General features: G+C 40.9%; 1 protein-coding gene across 1 annotated transcript in view; it reads left to right on the forward strand.

Moving 5' to 3' along the window:
• The window catches only part of LOC124789599 (RNA-binding protein cabeza), a 75,742-nt gene extending 58,979 nt beyond the window's left edge, over window positions 1–16,763 (forward strand). The window contains exons 9-11 of the mRNA XM_047257009.1: window positions 7,451–7,579; window positions 9,317–9,521; window positions 16,486–16,763. Of these exons, the coding sequence (XP_047112965.1) occupies window positions 7,451–7,579; window positions 9,317–9,521; window positions 16,486–16,519 (368 nt within the window). The 3' untranslated portion in view covers window positions 16,520–16,763. The remainder of the gene's footprint in view (window positions 1–7,450; window positions 7,580–9,316; window positions 9,522–16,485) is intronic.
• The last annotated feature ends 4,738 nt before the right edge of the window (window positions 16,764–21,501 follow it).

The raw sequence follows: 21,501 nt of genomic DNA on the forward strand, positions 1-21,501 counted from the left end.
TTGATCGCGTTGACTTCTTTTACTGAGTCTAGGATGTTTTTGTTTACTGCGAAGGCCATGCCGAGGAGTGCTCCTCCTTTGCCGATTTTCCTGTTGGTTCCACTCTTGAAGAATCTGTAGTTTCCGTAGTCTATTGTGTCTGAATCCGTGTATCTTGTTTCTTGTAGCGCTAGGATCGAGATCTTTTGACTGGTGAGTTCCGTTGTTAGATTGTGTAATTTTCCCGTTTGTATTAGTGTCTGTATGTTGAAGGTGCCAAAGTATGTGTGTGTTTTCTTGGGTAGTTTGCCAGAGCGCTCCGACTCGCCCTTTAGTACATCTCCAGGTCCCCCAGAATCCGAGTGCCTGGTTGCTGTCTCGTGACGGGTGGATCGTCCACCTGGGGTAATGTTGTTTTTAGGTGTACTTGCCATTATGCTTGTCATTCGTCTGGCTTGCGCCAGTTTGGTAGAACCAGGGATTTTTAGTTCCTGGAGCTCGTATCAGCCGCACCATTGGTGACAGACGCTGGCCAGAGTACCGGTGGTTACCCCACTGGCATTATATATATATATATATATATATATATATATATATATATATATATATATATATATATATATATATATATATATATATATATATATATATATAAAAATACAAAGATGAGGTGACTTACCGAACAAAAACGCTGGCAGGTCGATAGACACACAAACAAACACAAACATACACACAAAATTCAAGCTTTCGCAACAAATTGTTGCCTCATCAGGAAAGAGGGAAGGAGAGGGGAAGACGAAAGGAAGTGGGTTTTAAAGGAGAGGGTAAGGAGTCATTCCAATCCCGGGAGCGGAAAGACTTACCTTAGGGGGAAAAAAGGACAGGTATACACTCGCACACACGCACATATCCATCCACACATACAGACACAAGCAGACATATTTAAAGACAAAGAGTTTGGGCAGAGATGTCAGTCGAGGCAGAAGTGTAGAGGCAAAGAAGTTGTTGAAAGACAGGTGAGGTATGAGTGGCGGCAACTTGAAATTAGCGGAGATTGAGGCCTGGCGGATGACGAGAAGAGAGGATATACTGAAGGGCAAGTTCCCATCTCCGGAGTTCGGATAGGTTGGTGTTGGTGGGAAGTATCCAGATAACCCGGACGGTGTAACACTGTGCCAAGATGTGCTGGCCGTGCACCAAGGCATGTTTAGCCACAGGGTGATCCTCATTACCAACAAACACTGTCTGCCTGTGTCCATTCATGCGAATGGACAGTTTGTTGCTGGTCATTCCCACATAGAATGCGTCACAGTGTAGACAGGTCAGTTGGTAAATCACGTGGGTGCTTTCACACGTGGCTCTGCCTTTGATCGTGTACACCTTCCGGGTTACAGGACTGGAGTAGGTAGTGGTGGGAGGGTGCATGGGACAGGTTTTGCATCGGGGGCGGTTACAAGGATAGGAGCCAGAGGGTAGGGAAGGTGGTTTGGGGATTTCATAGGGATGAACTAGCAGGTTACGAAGGTTAGGTGGACGGCGGAAAGACACTCTTGGCGGAGTGGGGAGGATTTCATGAAGGATGGATCTCATTTCAGGGCAGTGTGTGCGAGTGTATACCTGTCCTTTTTTCCCCCTAAGGTAAGTCTTTCCGCTCCCGGGATTGGAATGACTCCTTACCCTCTCCCTTAAAACCCACATCCTTTCGTCTTTCTCTCTCCTTCCCTCTTTCCTGATGAGGCAACAGTTTGTTGCGAAAGCTTGAATTTTGTGTGTATGTTTGTGTTTGTTTGTGTGTCTGTCGACCTGCCAGCACTTTCATTTGGTAAGTCACATCATCTTTGTTTTTAGATATATATTTCCTACGTGGAATGTTTCCCTCTATTATAACTATATATATCTATATATATATATATATATATATATATATATATATATATATATATATATATATATATATATATATATATATATATATATATATATATATATATATATATAAAAAACAAAGATGAGGTGACTAACCGAATGAAAGCGCTGGCAGGTCAATAGACACACAAACATACACACAAAATTCAAGCTTTCGCAACAAACTGTTGCCTCATCAGGAAAGAGGGAAGGAGAGGGGAAGACGAAAGGAAGTGGGTTTTAAGGGAGAGGGTAAGGAGTCATTCCAATCCCGGGAGCGGAAAGACTTACCTTAGGGGGAAAAAAGGACAGGTATACACTCTCACACACGCACATATCCATCCACACATACAGACACAAGCAGACATTGAAAATATATATATATATATGATGGCGCCTATGAACATTCACTTCTATTACACCAAAATTTCTTCCTGCGGGATAGTTGTTTGTGGCCTCTGCTTCTCGCATCATTGCTAACTTAAAATTAGTGTCATATTGTGTGTGTGAACTAATTGCAAACTATGAACTCTTAGCTCCAAATTTCTTAAGTCGTGGTTGTAAATTGAACCCATTATCGATTGCTTTCATTTACGTTGCTTACAGCGCACACAAACTGACCATGGCAGTACCTTGTCCTCTTGGCTACTTAACAGCTGAACCAATAGAAATTGTAACACTTCTCCCACTCCTCAGAAATGCAATGTAAAAATATTAGCTAGAAGAACAATTGTTTTATCTGCAAATGTAAGAGGACCCTGTATTTTTCAAGTGACGGATTTGGAGAAAATCTTATCTCACAGTTTGGTAAATACAGTATTTTAATATGTGATTTCCTTTAGAGACAGTTTCAGAAAAATTCAGATTTGATTTGAATGTTTTAAAAATATTTGGCAGTTGAAAATTTTGCCTAACTGGGGCTCTTACCCTTTCCCAACATTACCTTAAGGATTCCTTATACTAAATGCTGTAGTTGAAATGGCATTTATTGGTGCCTTTGAATCACAGGTTCTTGGTATAGAGTTGGGCCATTTCACTCACATCGGCATTCTTGTTTATCCATACCATTAAGGTGGTTTGCGTCCTGAAAGGGGTTATAAGATGATCAGAGAGAAGTCTAATGAAGTGTAGCCCAATGTGATTCTGAGAGAATTCTTTGGAAATGGTGCTAATGTAGAAACCTTGGTGTTTGGCCAGCAAAGCAACTGATAGTGGCTAAAGTACAGAAGATATAAAACGTTGGCTGAAAGTAGCAATATTAACCACATTTGAAAAAGTTAAATTTGTTGACATTAAATATAAATTTGTGCTGGGAAGTCCTTGCTGAGACAGTTTGTCTGGAGTGTAACATATGTAGATGCTTACGTAACAGTATATACAGAAACAGATGGAAGCTTTTGCATTGTTGTTACAAAAGTATACTGTAGGTAGATTGTATATTTAAATAAGCACTGAATCAGATGGAGAGAAAAACTTTATGGCACAATTAGTGATAGGTTGACAGGTTAATCTGAGTCATCATGGAGTAGTTGATTTGGTTATGGTGGGATATTTGGGGGGGGGGGGGGGCAGTGAAAATTTTATGTGAGTGCTGTAAACCGTTTCAGATAGATGTAAATTGCAGTAGTTACTAAGACTTGCGGAGAATAAACTAATTTGGAGAGTTGCATCAAACCGGTCTTGGAACTGAAGACAAGAACAGCCATCGTCACCTAACCAAAGTCCACATCTGAGCCATCACATTGAGGTGGGCTGATAGCAGAAGTTGCTACCCTGGGTATAATAGTCAGCTTTTTGGACCTGCCACTGGAAGTGAACCCTATGTCACATACAAACAGCAAATCAACCGGAGCATAACCTAATTAAAGAGCTGTCTCAAGAAATAGAGTTTGAGTACCTGTATGGTAGAACTTCAAAAGTGTCACTCCATATTCAGTGGTTTCATCCCTTCTACCCATTTATTTCAAGTCAGGTGCCAGCAACACTTTGATCGTGATCTTTCGGTAGGTTGTGAGTGATTATTTGGTAGTTTGTGTGAGTACTCAGTGTAAAAAAATTGTTGCAAAAAATGACAAAATATTTTTTGTAGCACTGAAAATGTGTGCTCAGTTAGTCAAAAGTTTCTTCTATTTGTCATCTAGCATGTAGAAGTGGTACCAACATGTCTTGAACATCTAAAACTGTGTTTGTTGTACCTGTTCATGTTTCTTTCATTAGTTCAGTCAATTGCTGCACAACTGATTTTTCAATTCAATTATGAGTCCAGTGATGCAACAGGCACTGTTCAGTTGCCAGATTTTGTAAGGAAGACTATTAATAATGTGAAGAACTTTTGAAAGTAATTTCTTTGAAAGGCCATGCAAGAGGAGAAGATACATTTATTGCTGTGAAGCAGCAATGCCTATAGGAGAAAGTACTTTTCCATAAACTAAGCTTCAGCACAAATGGAGCTCCAGGCTTAAGTCATTCTGAAAATGGTTGTCTTGCTCAGGGCTGAAGAGATGGGTTTCCACAGTTTTTAACATATTACATTGTTTTATGTCAGCTGTCTGTCTAGAAAGTTTTTAAATTTGAATGCAAATATCAAAAATTTTCTGAAGATGAAGATGTCAACATAATTAGAATGTCTTGAAATACTTCCAAAGATGTGACTGATGAACTGGAACTGCAATGTGGGGATTCACATCTCCATTCTGAAGTGTGTAAGTTCAGTAAGGGAAAAGTTAATAGTTCCCACAATCTCTAACACATGCAAAGAAACCAACAAAACATCATTGGACATATTCAGCACTATTGTCCCACAGCCTTTACTCACCTGTTATTGTTAAGAGTGATGATAAAAGAGAATTTATTAATAATGTAATACTGTCACAAAAGTATGCAGTACTGTTCACAGTGCAGTCGTCATTAAACATCATCTATGCAGCTCACCAATAAAACAGAACAAATATTTTCAAAGATTGAAACTGTCTGGAGAATCCACCCACCAGTGGGAGCACATATGCCGGCTCACAATTAATTACATGCAACAAAATGTAAAAGAATTGTCATTGGACATAATCAGTGTATTTGTTACACCTAACATTTTTTCATATGAGCTACAGATGAATGAATAAATTGTAATGAGGAAGGAGAGTATTAAAATACCTACTACATTAAGTAATTAATGGTATAGTTACGCACTGCAGTTGATAATAAAAACACCCCGGTCTGAAGTCCACCAGTGAATAAAGCCTCCATTTATACTTACTCTTGCATCTGTGGCTCATACAGTTGGATGATAAGATGATATTAGTGCTGACTATGTCCAGTGACATTTATTTTTCTATTTTGTTGTATATTACAGTAAGTGTGTGTGGGGGGGGGGGGGGGGCGGGCGGGGGGGGGGGGGGAGATTGTGCAGGCAGAACCAGTCCACTATAAAATCTTTGCTTTACTTCAGTAGAAAACTGCAAATTTTGGATTGTGTATTTTATGTAATTTGGAAATATAGCAATACAGTAAATCAGACTCTCTCTGTGTGTTTTATTATTTTTAAGACTGAAGATGATCATTGACTAAAATTAGTTAAGTGATTAATAATCTTTGGTTCGCCACAGCTGGATTTATAATAAAATAAAATTGTTCCATTGAAATTGTTTTTGCTGGATGGGGCTGTTGTTGAACTTGAAATCATATCCTTTACAGAAAAAATGGTTTGTGGCTTTAGTGTTGCAGAATGCAAAAAACTGTTGACTCCTGATATTTCAGGAGAAATACCCTATATTACAGTGAAATCTCTTTTCAACAAATCTCTGGGGGACCTAAACATTTCTTCCCGTATTAAGGGTATTTCCTTAAATAGATGTTTTGCCAGAGTAGGAGTGATGCAGAATCATAATCAAGCATGTGTAGGTGACACAGGTACTATTTATTTACAAAATTTCCAATATGGTGTCCTGCAGCTGCTGCTCCTCTCCCCACCCCTTTTTGCAGTTTTCCTACACAAGCATTTTACACATTTCACGTGCATTGGTTTAATGTGTGGAAGGCAGGTTTTCAGCCTCACGACAACGTACAAGGATGTCACTTTTCCAGAATTATCAGTGATCCTACTCCTTTCTTCTTCTTCTGGAACTATGCTGTTTTCAACAGTTTAACACAGTCTGTCGTATTACAGAATTTCAGATGGCAGCAAACATGCGTAGCCTGTACAATAGTGAGTCTCGTCACTTCCTTCCTCTCGGGGAATGAAATTGAGTTTTCCACAATTACTTCTTTGTGTTTGGCTTCATTGGAGTGTATTATGCCTACATTCTGGAGCTGCAGCTGATTTAGTGCAGTTCAGAGGAAGGAACAAAACATTTTCATTCCATTTCCTGTTAAATGAGGGTTCGTTCATTTGGGGTTTTACTGTACTTAATGTTTTACTTGCACTAAAGACCATGTTTGCTGCCCCCTTGCCTCTGTTAGTCACTGTTTTCAAATATGAATTTTATTGATAACAACCACAGCACAAGGCTGACTGGTGAACAGTTGGACACCTGTCTGTGTGACAAATTATACATCAGATACCAAGTTCTTCTTTAACAGAACATCAACTCAAGTTTCACATCAAATGTGAGACAATTCTTGGGTTATGAATATATTTCTAAAATTATGAAATATAATTTTTGTTTTGAACAAATACTGAAGATGTTAAGCTTTTATTATTAAACAGTTGTTTTACAGTATTTGAAGATTAAAAATTATTGCAACTTTAAAACGAGTAGATTACTTCGGTAAGTTGGTATGAAATAGTAGATCACGATGTTCCTGGTTGCCTATCCCTGATTCCTTTTTATACACAAGGTTAAATAAAAGGCTACCTCTCTTGGGTGTCCAGGTATAAACTGAAAGATTGATAAGTCTTTTTTAATACATGTCACTGGTATAGAAGAATTAACCATGTTTTGATTTCTGCACAGATTAAGAATTGTCAGGAAATGAGGAGATAACAAATTTAAGATTAAAAGTTCAGGTCACCCTCTTTGAGTATTAGTATTTTACGTTATTGTATTCAGGCAGTATGAAGTGTTGCACTCCAGATTTGAAGTCAGTGAAACTTACTTTCTTAAATAATTTATTTTTCTTCAATGACTGTCATTATATAGTTGCTTGAAGATTTCAGGTTGCTAAATACTCAGTTCCTCTTAGTGTTAAAGGTTCACAGTTCACTTCATATCAGCATTTTATACTTATTATAGTAAAGCAATGGAAAGTGAGAAAGGCGGCTTTTCTGCACTAACGAAAATAAAATGGTACACATAAAGTTCAGTGGCTTATGTGCAGAAGAATATAAACCTTTAAAATGCCTTAAACACACATTTTTAATGGAATGAAATTGGAGAACAACACATTCTATAAATAAATATTTAAAATTTTTCTCTGAATAGACCGATACCTAAAAGAGAATGTATCTGGAATTTTGCTTGGTAATTCAGAACCTTGTTCAAACACAACCTGAGAAATCAATTGAATGGAATGAGTGCAGGTGTAAAGACATCTTTGTCAAGCTTTAGTTTTGAAATTTGTTCTTATGTTCAAGGCTTCGGCCGTGATGGTGACTGGAAATGCCCCAACCCTGATTGTGGGAACACCAACTTCTCATGGCGCACAGGATGCAACCGTTGCCATCAGCCAAGACCAGAAGGGGTTGGTGGGGGTGAGCCACCAGGTAAATATTGGAAATTTTCATTCAGCATTGTGATTTCACATGTTTATATTCATTGATTAGTTTCTGCATGCAAAATTTAAAAATAGTGAGACCACTCATAATACATGGTTATTCATAGTAGGGACCAGAAAATGTAGCAACTATTTTCGACAAAATTCATGTCTAATTTTTAGAAAAATTTATCTATTTTTATTGAAATTTTCTTTTCCATTTTATTATTTTTTTAGATGCACTAATTTAAAATGTTGTTACGCTACATGTTTAGACAAAATCTTATTGGTTTCAAACTGATTGTTAGAAAAAAGTGCTGATTATAAACTGGAACTTTTTGACTGTAATGTTTGTTTTTGCAAAATGTTTTCTTTCGAAATGAACTTTGTTTGGCTGTATTTAAGCTTCCAAAAATGGTTCTGAATGTGTCAGATTTAATATTTTGGATGGTATTTCTCACCTGCCCAGTGGTTAAGAATACTGCACACGGTTAATTTAGACGTTTCTTGGGAATCCATATTTGTGCAACCCATGCTTGAGAACACTACAGGTAGGACTGACATACAGCAACTCTGGTTTAGTGTTAGGGAAAGAACTTCAGTGCAATTGAAAAAGTTATTTTGTTTCCCAACTGCTGTAGCATAGCCAGGGCACTATTACCATAGGCCAGGCACTATGGGATATAGTTGTGGATGGCCGCAAGCATAAACAAACTAGAATTTTAATTGCCAGAGGTGACAGGAGCTGTGCAACAAACCAGCCCTGCCTCCCTTTCACAGGGCAGCAGCCTACAGGAGAACTGACACTTCGTTAGAGATCGTTAATCTCTTTTGGTACAGTGAGTGTCATAATTGAAGTTCATGATGGACCAGGATTGGTTGCTTCAATTACTTCAAAATAAGAAATGAAAGCAACGAGCAATGCACAACAGAATGCAGTCGGGGATGGCTACTGCACAATTTTCTATTGCGGTTAGGGGGTTATTGTTAATGACATAGTTCAAGCTCGGCCTCTAATAGTATTCACTGCAAGCACGGTTCAGGACTTGAGACCTAATTTGCCATCTTGAAAGCATCCACATTAAACCATCTTTTGAGCTTTAGCTAACAAACAAATGTACACTTCGCTTTGTTATAAAATGCTAGGTCCGACAGCTGGGTACTACATTGCATTATGCAGCATGTATCTTAAATAGACCATTCAGCCGCCCCCATTTGGCATGGTACCAGATCATTGACTGCATCATTATGTTCGTACACTTTTTATTTTGTAAACAGGTCCTTATGCACATTGTTTTCCAAATGACATTTTGGCAGACAATGTCCTATACCAATAACTGAAAATTGGACACATTTTTATATGTAGTTCATTTTGATACAATTCATTGTGAAATAGCATCTATTAAGTAATATTGCCCTCCCCCCCCCTTCTTTTTTTAAATTTTAAAGCAGAATACCGATCGGTCAAATTTATCACAGAACGTTAACTATTCCATCCCTTACTCATAAGGTAATTTTATCGCAGGCTTTGCAGTTATTAAATCGCAGTACAGCTGCAAAGTGTAGTAATTGGTAAATTTGCTGACAGCTTTTATTATTATTGTAAGCGATTGGTTTAAATCAGTCAGATTATTTTGTCCCTTATTTAAGTTACCATTAATTTGATAAATCTGTTAATGCTGAACTCACAATTTATTGTAGTCCAGGTGAAAACTTCACATTTCTCTGAATTTGGTGCGCTTTTCAGGAGGCCGAGGTGGTCCTAGAGGTGGAGGTGGTGGAAGAGGTGGTGGCGACTACCGTGGTGGCGGTGGTGGTGGTGGTTTCAGAGGAAGCAGGGGTGGTGGCGACTACCGTGGTGGTGGCGGTAGCCGTGGAAGTTACAGTGGTGGTAGAGGTGGAGGTATGGATCGTGGAGGACGTGGAAGAGGTGGACCAATGAGAGGTGGTGGGTGAGTATTCGTCAAAATGCTAATATTATGTAATTCAGTTTTATTATTATTATTTTTTTTAATTGTCAGTGAAGTGACGTTTTTCTGTGTATCCAGTTGAATAGTGTCTTGTCAGTTAGAGGTATGTGAAATGTTTTATTATATCCCTTCCTTTTTAATAAATGAAACCTGGGTCTAAGTGTTTTACTGCCATATAAAGGATTCTCTGATTAACCTTTAGTATCTCTGAACTAGTTCTTTGGCTTTTTGCTGCCTAGCTTTTCTTGTGAACTATGGACACTTTATTTCTGTAATTTGCTTCTTATGAAGCAAGTGATAAGAAATGAACGGATTCCAGAATTTTCTTTGTGGCATTCTTCTAGATTATGTCCAGCCTGTCCCTACCCCCCCCCCCCCCCCCCCCCAGTTATGTAGCTTTTGCTTTTCTATAACAGGCACACTGAAGAATGTGAATGTATGGTATTGCTTATTGTGTAACCCATGTCCTTGATTTTTCCATAAACATTGATTCTGCTAATCGGGATCTTTTTTGTGCTGTCTTTAGTTCTTTCACGACATGAACATGTAAGCTGTGTTAGTTAACAAGTTCCTAGTTTCAACTATCATTCATTTACACCATTTACCTAGATCTTTTGGGTAGATACAGTGTGTAGGATAGGAATAAAGTTACTTCTCTGATCTTAAGATTGTCACATTTTTGCAACTGCTTCAATAGAACCTCCAATTTAATTGGTTGTTCATTTTGCTGTACTTGTCCTGCTGTTAAGTTTATTATTGCTGAGAAATGCAAGAGCAAGAACTGAACATCAAAAAATCAGTATTTGTCACAAGTAATTGTTGACCCTATAGTTACAAAATTTATTAATACATCACAGTCAGAAATCTCGTCTGTATTCTAAATCTGAAGATTGGTCGACAGTTTTTTCTCCACCTCACTCTGTGTTCCTTTGTAATCAGTTGATTTCCTTGTACAAACCTGCACCTATGATACCTCTGGTCCATGTGGAATATTCCTGTTAATCTTTCCATTACAGGGTTCTCCACCTGTCTTCGTGCTGTGCTATCCTTTTATCTCTGGTGTATATACATACAATTTCTCTGTCCAAGTATCTCCTCTAGGTTTTTCCCACGTCTGTGCTTGTATTTATTCCCATTTTTGTTTAATATGCTGTTATAGTGTCCATTACTTTTTAATTACTATTGGGAATTCAAAAAAGTCTAAATTCTATAGAGCTGAGTATGGTTTCTTAAAGCACAGTTAGTAAAGCTATTCTTAACCTGAATGTTGGTTTGGACGCCTTATTAATGTACTAGTCACATTTTTTGTTAGAGGTGGTATACAGTTGCCTTCTGTTGACATTTGAACTAACTTACCCAGCCAACTACACGAAGACGCCAAACCATTATGCAACTTAGCAGTTTTCACATTAACAAATCATTGCTAGAGGTGAGAGAGATATTGTCATAAGAAGCAACTGAAAGGAGTCCCACACAGTTCGGCTTTTGTGTGATGGTCTCCTGTAGGGTTTGACATCCATTTTTTAAAATTTTGGGGAAGGGTGCCTTACATGGTGCATTGTGTCATCATGTATTGAGATCCTTAGCCCACTTTCTCATCGTCGCATTTCAGTCCCTCTCATTCTCCATTTCTTGTGCGAGGACACCTTCCTGGGTGTGTTTTCCACCATGCACTATGCGGTGTCGCTATGTGCATCGATCATGGCCATGGACTTCTTTGCACCTGATAGCCAGCCAGTCTGTCGTGGTGGGGCTGCCACGTACCCTGTTAGTTGTAGCCCCCTGACCACACAGGGATCACTCTTCTGATGCCTGCGCCATTAACTTCCACATATGCCAAGGGGTAGATGCCATCCCCCTGGAGTGTCGGGCTGCCCGGCAATGGCCATCCTGCCAGGTGGCCTTTGCTGCGGCTGGGTGGCGCCTGTGGGGAGGCCCCCTTGTTGGAGTGGGTGGCATCAGGGTGGATGACATGCGATTAAGCGTAGTCCATCATCTCTTGCTTGTGGTGAAACATCAGCAGTATCTTAAGTGTTCATGGGGTCAATTCAACGCACAGAAGTACAACCCCAAATCGTTACCCTCCGTGGCCACACCATGGTAGGAACATCAGGCTAAGGATGGCAGTGGATCTTATTCTCCCCAGTACCTTGTATGTTAGAGAGCTGATGGGGACTCTTTCATGATGATGAAGCCTCAGTTTCTTGTTGAACATTTAGGGGACAAGTTTGGGGAGATGGATGGTTTGTCCAAAATGAGATCTGGGTCAGTCTCGATCAAAACGGCATCCTCTGCCCAGTCACGGATATTACTCGCTTGTGAAACTGGGGCAATGTTTCTATAACCATCACGCCCCACAAGAGCTTAAATTTGGTGCAGGGTATCATATTTCACAGGGACCTTCTTTTGCAGTCTGATGATGAGCTGCGCACAAATTTAGATCGGCAAGGTGTACATTTGTCCGGCGTGTCCACCAGGGTCAGAGGGATAGTCAGGTTGCCACTGGTGCCTTCACCTTGGCCTTCGAGGGTGATACATTGCCCAAGAAGGTCAAGGTGAATGCCTACTGCTGTGATGTAAAGCCCTATATCCCTCCCCCGATGCGGTGCTTTAAGTGCTGGATGTTCGGCCATATGTATTCCTGCTGTACTTCCAGCATCACTTGACGAGATTGTGGACATCCATTACATCCCAATATTCTTTGTGCCCCGCCTCTCATATGTGTCAACCACGGAGAGCACCATTTGCCTTACTTGCCAGAGTGTAGGATTCTCCTGAAAGAAAGGAAAATCCTGGAGTAAAAGACCCTGAACTGACTGACCTACACTGGGGCTAAGAAAATTTGAACTCCTGCATCCTGTATGTATGACATCATCTTACGCCGCTGCAACAACAGTTCTGGTACCGTCAGCTCTGCCAACCCCAATCACCTTTCAGAGCCGGAAGACTACACCTGCCCCCTTGATGGTGGAGGGCATTTCCCTTCCTGTTGCTCCTGCACCACCTACTTCAGGAGCAACACCTCCCAACCATCGGGGACAACCGTCCCCACTTCTAAGCCTGAGAAGCGTAAGTCTACTTCGGCTTCTCTCGCTTGGAAGGTGTCCCTTGAGTCAATCCCTTCCCAGGTTTCTGCTTATGGGAAAGATGACACCCACCAGTGGCTGAAGAGCTCAAAAGCAACTGGTCGGAGGACTTCATGCTCATCCTCAGTCCCGGAGACTGAGCCAGTGAAGCCCTCACAGCAAGGGAAACCCAAGGAGCAGCAAGAGAAATCCAAAAAGACCACCCCTAAGACAAAGGAAACTTGAGGTGTCATCCACACCACCACTTCTTACAAGCTCTGCGTCTGAGGATGGGGTGCAGATTCTGGCATCCACTGTGGACCTAGATCTCGCCAGACCCTCAGACACAATGGTTACAGGCAATAATTCGGTGGCAGCAGGTGACTGAGTCATAAACTACCTCATTGAATGCTCCATGCCTTCCCAGTCTCAAGACGACGTCATCCTCCAATGGAATTGTGATGGTTTTTTCTTGCTGAGCTACGGCAACTGTTAACCTTTACATGTGCTGTCTGCATTGCCCTCCAGGAAACCTGGTTCCCAGCAATGCGGACCCCTGCCCTATAAGGGATATTACAGGAAGCATAGTGACTATAATCATGTGTCAGGCGGAGTTCGTGTTTATGTCCTAAACTCTGTCTGTAGTGAAACTGTACCCCATCAAACTCTTCTCGAAGCTGTGGCTGTCAGGATACGGACAATGCTGGAAATAACTGTCTGCAACTTAAATCTCCCTCCAGATAGTGCAGTACCCCTCAATGTATTGGCTGCACTGATTGATCAACTCCCTAAACCTTTCTTAATTCTTGGAGATTTTAACATCCATAACCCCTTGTGGGTTGGTAACGTGCTTACTGGCTGAGAGAGATGTCGAAACTTTACTGTCTTAGTTCGACCTCTGCCTCTTAAACACTGGAGCCACCACACATTTCAGTATGGCTCATGGTAGTTCTGCGGCCATTGATTTATCAATTTGCAGCCAAGGACTTCTCCCGTCTATCTACTGAAGAGCACAGGATAACCTGTGTGGTAGTGACCATTTCACCATCTTCCTGTCACTGCCCTGGCATCAGGCCCACGGATGTGTGCCCAGGTGGCCTTTAAACAATACGGACTGGGAAACTTTCACCTCTGCTGTCACCGTTGAATCTCCCCAACACGGTAACATCAATGTCATGGTTGAGCAGGTGCTCAGAACAATTGTTTCTTCAGCAGGAAACGCGATCCCTCTCTCTTCAGGGTGCCCCCAGCGTAAAACAGTCCCTTGGTGGTCGCCGGAAGTCGCTGAAGCAATTAAGGAGCATCGGTGAGCTCTACAGCGGCAGAAGCGGCACACGTCCCTGGAGCACCTCATAGCCTTTGAATGGCTCGCCCTTGAACGGCTCCGTGCCCGCATTTGCCAACTCTTACCAAACAATGGAAGCAGGAGTGTTGGAAGTGATATGTCTTGACCATTGGGTGCCATGTCACCTTCCCAAGTCTGGGCAAAGATCAAACGTCTTCTCAGGTACCAGACCCGAACAGGTGTTCCCGATGTTACCATGAATGGCACGTTATCTACCTACGTAAATGTGATTACCGAGCAGTGTGCTCGAGCCTCTCATTTAGAGTGGGAGCTCCTCAGCGCCCTTGCACATTGTCCCGACACAGTTCCTGGGACTAATCAGATCCACAGCCACGTGATTAAACATCTGTCATCTGACTAAAAGTGACATCTCCTCATTTTCAATAGGATCTGGTGCAATAGTGTCCTTCCATTGCAATGGCGGGAGAGCACCATTATTCCGGTGCTCGAACCCAGTAAAAACCCGCTTGATGTGGACAGCTATCGGCCCATCAGCCTCACCAATGTTCTTTGTAAGCTTCTGGAGCGAATGGTGTGTCGGTGGTTGTGTTGTGTCGTGTCCTGGAGTCATGTGGCTTACTGGCTCCATGTCTGGGCGGCTTCTGCCAGGGTCACTCTACCACTGATAAGATCTTGTGCCCCTAGAGTCTGCCATCCGAACAGCCTTCTCCAGATGCCAACATCTGGTTGCCGTCTTTTTTTACTTACGTAAAGCACACGACATGACCTGGCGACATCATATCCTTGCCACATTGTATGAGTGGGGTCTCCGGGGGCCCGCTCCCAATTTTTATCCAAAACTTCCTGTCGCTCCATATTTTCCATGTCCAAGTTGGTGCCTCCCATAGTTCCATCCATATCCAGGAGAATGGAGTCCCACGGGGCTCTGTATTGTGTGTGTGTCTATTTTCAGTGGCCATTAAGTCTAGCAGCAGCTGTAATGCCCTCGGTCTCACCTTCTCTGTATGCAGACGACTTCTGCATTTCGTACAGCTGCTCCAGTACTGGTGTTGCTGAGCGGCACCTACAGGGAGCCATCTACAAGGCACAGTCATGGGCTCTAGCCCACGGCTTCCAGTTTTCAGCCGCAAAGTCATGTGTCATGCACTTTTGTCGGTGTAGTACCATTCATTCGGACCCGGAACTTTACCTTTAAGATCATCCACTCACTGTAGTAGAGACATATCGATTCTTAGGTCTGGTTTTCGACGCTCGATTGATGTGGCTTCCTCATCTTCGTCAGCTTAAGCGGTAGTGCTGGCAGCACCTCAATGCTCTGTTACCCTAGCAACACCAGTTGGGGTGCAGATCGCTCTACTCTGCTGCAGCTCTACAGAGCCCTTGTCCAATCACAAATTGACTGTGGGAGTGTGGTTTATGGTTCGGCAGCACCCTCAGCATTGTATTTACTCGGCTCTGTGCTCCACTGCAGGGTTCGACTTGCGGCAGGAGTTAAGGATGAGTCTGGTGACCAGCCTACTAAACCACTTCTGGAGATGGGCGTCTCCGAAGCTGACCTATGTTCTGTCTTCGCTGTAGGGTTTTCAGGCTTTGGGAGACGGAATGGCATAAAAGAATGCACAACAAGCTGTGTCATTAAGGTGATGACAAATCTGTGGAATTCTTGCATGCCGCCCTCTTGCAGGGAATCAGTTGTCCTCTGCTGGCTCCGCATATGCCATACATGGCTATCGCAATGTTACCTACTCCATCGTGAGGACCCTCCTCTGTGTTGCTGTGGCTCCCAAATGACAGTCGTCTACCTCTTGCTAGACTGCCCACCTTTAGCCGCTCTTCGGTGGACTTTTAACTTTACCAGCTTCCTACCTTTGGTGTTGGGTGATGATGCCTCAGCAGCAGCTTTAGTGTTACATTTCATATGCGAGTGTGGGTTTTATACTTCTATGTAGGTTTTAGCATATGTCCTTTGCCCCTCTGTGTCCTCCACCCTAGTGCTTTTTGGGTGGATGTTTTAATGTGTTGCAGAGTGACTGTCTTTTCCTTTTTATTCTCGTGTTGGCCAGCCACTGTAATCTGCCTTCTTGTTTAACTCTCTTCTGTTTCTAGCATGTCTGTTATATTCTTGTCCTCTTTTGTTCCTTTTACTGTTTGTTGCCTTTCCTTCGTACTTGTGGTTTTTCCTTTCTTTCCATTTTGTGTTATGTCTCATCCGTTTTATTCTCACACTTGTGGCCCTTCAGGCTAATTGTAACCTACCAATTACACTATGTATAAATGTTTCCTTTAGAAACAATCTCTCTCTCTCTCTCTCTCTCTCTCTCTCTCTCTCTCTCTCTCTCTCTCTCTCTCTCTCTCTCTCTCTCTCTCTCTGTGTGTGTGTGTGTGTGTGTGTGTGTGTGTGTGTGTGTGTGTGTGTGTAAGCGAAGAAGAGTGATTATAGTTAGGCAGTCCTCTATTTAATGCTTTTCAGACTTTTTAATGTTGAATTTAGTTGACGGTAATGAAAGAGAGAGAGAGAACCCAGAGGGGGAAAATGTGAAAATTGTCTTATGAAAAGGTCAAATTATGCTTTCAGGGACAGAGGACGTGACCGCCCAAAGCCATACTGAGGTGCTGCATGAAACTACAGATAATACAGTTCATATAAGTTACTTCAATTGTGTGTGTCTGTGTAACAATGTTCATTTTTTATTAAATATCACTGAGTTGCTATTCAACTCTTTTACTGTCTTTCAGAGAAAATTAAGTTGTCGACTCTTAATTTTTTGACATTTGTATTGATGTAGGGAACCTGTTTCTGTATCCCCTGAGAAAGGATGTCTGTGGATGAAATAAATGTGTGATATGTCTTTATTTCTGTCTCATTACTCTCCTCCCTCCCCTATCTTCCTATAAATAAAATTATGCACTTATGTATATCCTTACTCGTGAGACTTGACTGATACAGCATAAGAAAAATCATGAAGGATTTGCAGGATTACAGTATAACCCAACCCCCCACTTTTACGTTCCCGGAACTAATGTTTTCCTGCAGTTCGACATTTTTTATTGCTCCTGTCAAATTTCTTATGTTCACAATGTTAATTTGTACCCACACTTACGTTAACATAACAGTAATTTTTCTGCAATTAACATTGTATGAAACAATGTTCGTGGGAAAAATACTGGTTTGATTGACCCAAAATGACTCTGACACTGTGTTGGCCTTCAAGTAGTGTTTACAAAAGTTACGCGATCAACGTTCTTGGCACCAGGGTGCTGTACCCAGCAGATTTGAATCGGTAAAAGTCTGAACAAATCACGATTCATATACTGCCGCTGCCAACCACTACTACTCGTTGTGGTTGGTGGGAGTAACTGTTTCTATAGAAGCCAGAACAAAGTGCGACTTCTGAGGAACATTTATTTATTTAGAGTTAATACCAACTTCGTCTTACAGTACTGTGTGCTACAATAAGTAGTATCTTTACATTATTGTAGCCACATCATTTCGGGATTAACTTCACCCTCTGGTAATGATCATACACAGAGAATGTGCACTTCCCACAATCTGTAGCTTGATAATACGTAGTAGTTCCCTTCATGGTTTGTATACGCATGATACGTAGTGTCGTTTGCTAGCCAAGGTTGGCACCGTTGGCAATGCTGATAAACCTGTTGCTAAAACTGCAGCGAGACAATTCAAATCGATACAGCTACTCTCGGCAACTGCCAAGAGTTTGTGTGTACTGTGTAGCATGTCCGTATCCTTTTGTCGAGTGGTTGAAGTGTGTTTTTTGTTGTTTCTTGCACATTGTTGTTTTCTGTCGCAGTTGTAAGATAGAAAATGCAGGTATTGCAAAACGAAACGGGAAAACCTTTTCTGTGGGGAAAAATGGAAAAATTCTGAAAAAGTTGAAGCTCACTGTGGAACACGCATTGCATTAGCACAGAGTATAAGAATACCCTTGTCCGCGTTGAACACTATCTTGAAAAGAAGACTATTTTGGAAACTGCAGATAACAGTGGGCCAAATTCCTAAAAAAAAAGAAATATGCCAGTTACTCAAAATATACGGGCTAGAAAAGATTATGAAGAACTTGTTTCAGGCAGCGTTTGCATCAAACATTCCAGTAAATAGTGATGTTAAGCAAAAAGGCACTGAAAGTCACCAATGTGCTTGAGATCGAGGACTTAACTGAGTTAAGAAGCGGTACGATGTAGTGTATAAAGCTGTCTGTGGCAAAGAAAACAGTGTGAATATAGTGTCAGAAAATTCTCTTGTTAATGGATTGTTGCCCTGCACATCCCAGAAACATAAGTTTACATAACGTTCAATTAGTTTTCTGTCACGAAACTGCATAAGCAAATTATAGCCTTTGGATTTGGGTATTATCTATGCCTCCAGGCCATACTACAGGAAGACTATTGTGCAGAAGGCATTAACTTTGATGGAGGCTGGGAAAGACCCAGCCTCCTTTTGCGTTTTATTGTGAAGGCATGGACAGAAGTTAGTGGCCTGGCCACTATCACCAATCGCTTCTGAAAAGCGTGATTGATTGAATCCGACAAAGGAAATAGATCTGACACACTAGGCCTGAGGGTTAATGACGATTGTGAAAAACTGCTTGGATCATTGTGGGAAAATCTGCAGCTGCAGCAACAAGTTTATGATTTCGTGCACATTGACGACAATGTCACTGTGGAAAGTGTTTCTGTTGATGATATGTTCAACTTTCACACACAAGGAAACACTGAAAGTTGTAGTGATGACCGTGAGGTTCCCTCAATTACAGTTGTAAATGCACCAGTGAAAACAATTGGCATAATCTATATCACTTCAGGCAAGGGTGTTACCTTCATAGTCTCGGATGTAATTGAATTTAGCATATGGTAAAATTCAGGGGTAAAGAAGAAATATGTATTTTTTGTGTTCTTCTAAAAACATCTTGCCCTGAGACACAGGCCTCCAAAGATGACACTGCAAACACCATTTTGAAGATGCAAAGTTCAGAATTTTTTTTAAATTCTGGATCTCTATAATAGTTCTAGATATTTTGTTGTTTTGTTTTTTCTTTTGTTTAATTTGAAAGATAGTTGCTTTATGATTACAGTAGTATCCTCTGTTTGGACATATCAGTTCTTTTACTGTCACCTTTTGAATTTTTTATAATTTCCAGAAATTTTTTTATAAAATGCAAATCCAGAAAAGTTAGATTTTTCTGTTGATTAGTATCATGTAGTACTATATTATCTGTGAAGGAGAGCTTCCACTTTTTAAGGTTGACAGGTTTTATTTTTAAAAATATTTTTTAAACTTTCAAGGTAATTTATGTCTTCACTGAAGTTGTTTCTTACTAATTTCTTTGCTACAGTGTTTATTTCTATTGTCTTTGTTGCAGTTATTTCTTACCACTTTCTGTTTAAAGTTTACGGCCCCTTTTTCTTCTGCGAAAAAAACGTTACAGGACACGTGTATCTGGACATGCTGGAAAATTGGCTCATGCCACAACTGGAGACCGACAGCGCCGACTTCATCTTTCAACAGGATGGTGCTCCACCGCACTTCCATCATGATGTTCGGCATTTCTTAAACAGGAGATTGGGAAACCGATGGATCGGTTGTGGTGGAGATAATGATCAGCAATTCATGTCATGGCCTCCACGCTCTCCCGACTTAACCCCATGCGATTTCTTTCTGTGGGGTTATGTGAAAGATTCAGTGTTTAGACCACCTTTACCAAGAAACGTGCCAGAACTGCGAGCTCGCATCAACGATGCTTTCGAACTCATTGATGGGGACATGCTGCGCCGAGTGTGGGAGGAACTTGATTATCGGCTTGATGTCTGCCGAATCACTAAAGGGGCGCACATCCAACATTTGTGAATGCCTAAAAAGACTTTTTGAGTTTTTGTATGTGTGTGCAAAGCATTGTGAAAATATTTCAAATAGTAAAGTTATTGTAGAGCTGTGAAATCGCTTCAATCATTTGTAATAACCCTGTATATGTGACATGGGAAGAAAATTAATTAGAAAACTGTTACCTTTGACAGTTTCATTGATAAACTTGGTAGATGGTCAGTGAAAGCAGTAACACACCAGCATCTGAAGAAATCGCAACACCACATTGCAGAAGTGTTTACAGGCTGAAGAACTACATTTAGTGCTTCACTGTGATTTTGCTGAGAACTGGTCTGTAATTCTCCCACAAGAAGTACAAGGGGATCATTGGAGTAGTAACCAGGTTAAATTTTTGCAGGAGTGACATATTTTCAAAACAAGACCACATGTGTTGCAGTTATGAGTGATGACACAGGACATGACTCGGCACGTGCTTTGCTAACAATGCTCAAAATTCAACTGCAAACAGGGGCAGAGAAGAAGATCATTATTATTTCTGATGGTGCTCCTAGTCATTTCAAAAATCGTTACCAGCAGTTTGAATTGTGTGCCAACTGACTAGGTATTAAGTGCTACTGGTAACAGGAAGGGGCCTTGTGATGGTGTAAGAGGCCTGCATAAGCACCATGCTACAAAACGTAATCTTTCCAGACCAAATACATCTGTGATTCAGAATGCTGAGGATTTTACAAAAGTCGTGAAATTGTACACATCCACAGCCCTTATTTTTTTGTCCAAAGAGGAAATCGAAGAATTCTGCGAGCAGAAAAAAGAATGGTCCAAACAAATACTCCTGTGAAAGGAATTCGGAAGACACAATTTTGGACTCAGAGTGATGGGCAGACTCATTGCATGCACTTGAAGAGCAAGGAAGAAGAAATTTAGTTCGTTTGGCCAACACCTGAGAAACAGCAGGATGATATTCAGTTTCGCAACCTGAGAAGGGGATGTTTGTGACGTGTGTACGACTGTGACTGGTGGATTGCAGAGATTAGACACACCAGTTAAGAGTTAAAGGAAATTGTAGTGAACTTCATGCTACCACATGGACCAGGTGCTGGATATAGGTTTCCATCTGAAGGACAGCAACAATGCTATCAGTGCTCACTTTCTGGTCACAATGTTTTGAAGATTGTAAGAGCTCCAGTTCCTATTGGTTCTACAAGAAGGCATCACTCTATATCAGAGAAAGATACTGAAACAGTGGAAAACATTTTTAGTTCATTGACTGGCTAATTTCAGTACAAAACAGAGTGCACAGAAGTATAAATTGAAACCTTTAAGTCTTTGGACCTTTCACATACATTTTGGAAGCATTTAAAATGCTTGAAAAATGAATCTCTTATTCATCTTTCAAAACAAAAATTACATTGAATAAGGCAAGGTTTTGATTTTTATGAGCCTGTTACGTGATAAAGTGGTAATACAACAGGTTTTATGTATGGCAAAAATTTCAATAGTTTATAATACCTGTTCAACCTAAAAGTGGGAAGTGCTCCTTTTAAGGGAATGTAGAACTGTATGGTACTAATCAACAGAAAAATCAAAATTTTATGGATTGCCATTTTTGGAAAAAAAATTCCATAAATTAGATAAAGTTCAGAACACTACAAGAAAAGAACTTTGACAGATAAGTCCGAATGGAGGATTTCTTTGTAATCATAAAGTAATTCTTTCTAATAAAAAACCCTAACAAAATATCTACAACTG

The sequence above is a fragment of the Schistocerca piceifrons genome, chromosome 3 (assembly GCF_021461385.2).
Source record: "Schistocerca piceifrons isolate TAMUIC-IGC-003096 chromosome 3, iqSchPice1.1, whole genome shotgun sequence".
NCBI classification, from domain to species: Eukaryota; Metazoa; Arthropoda; class Insecta; order Orthoptera; family Acrididae; genus Schistocerca; species Schistocerca piceifrons.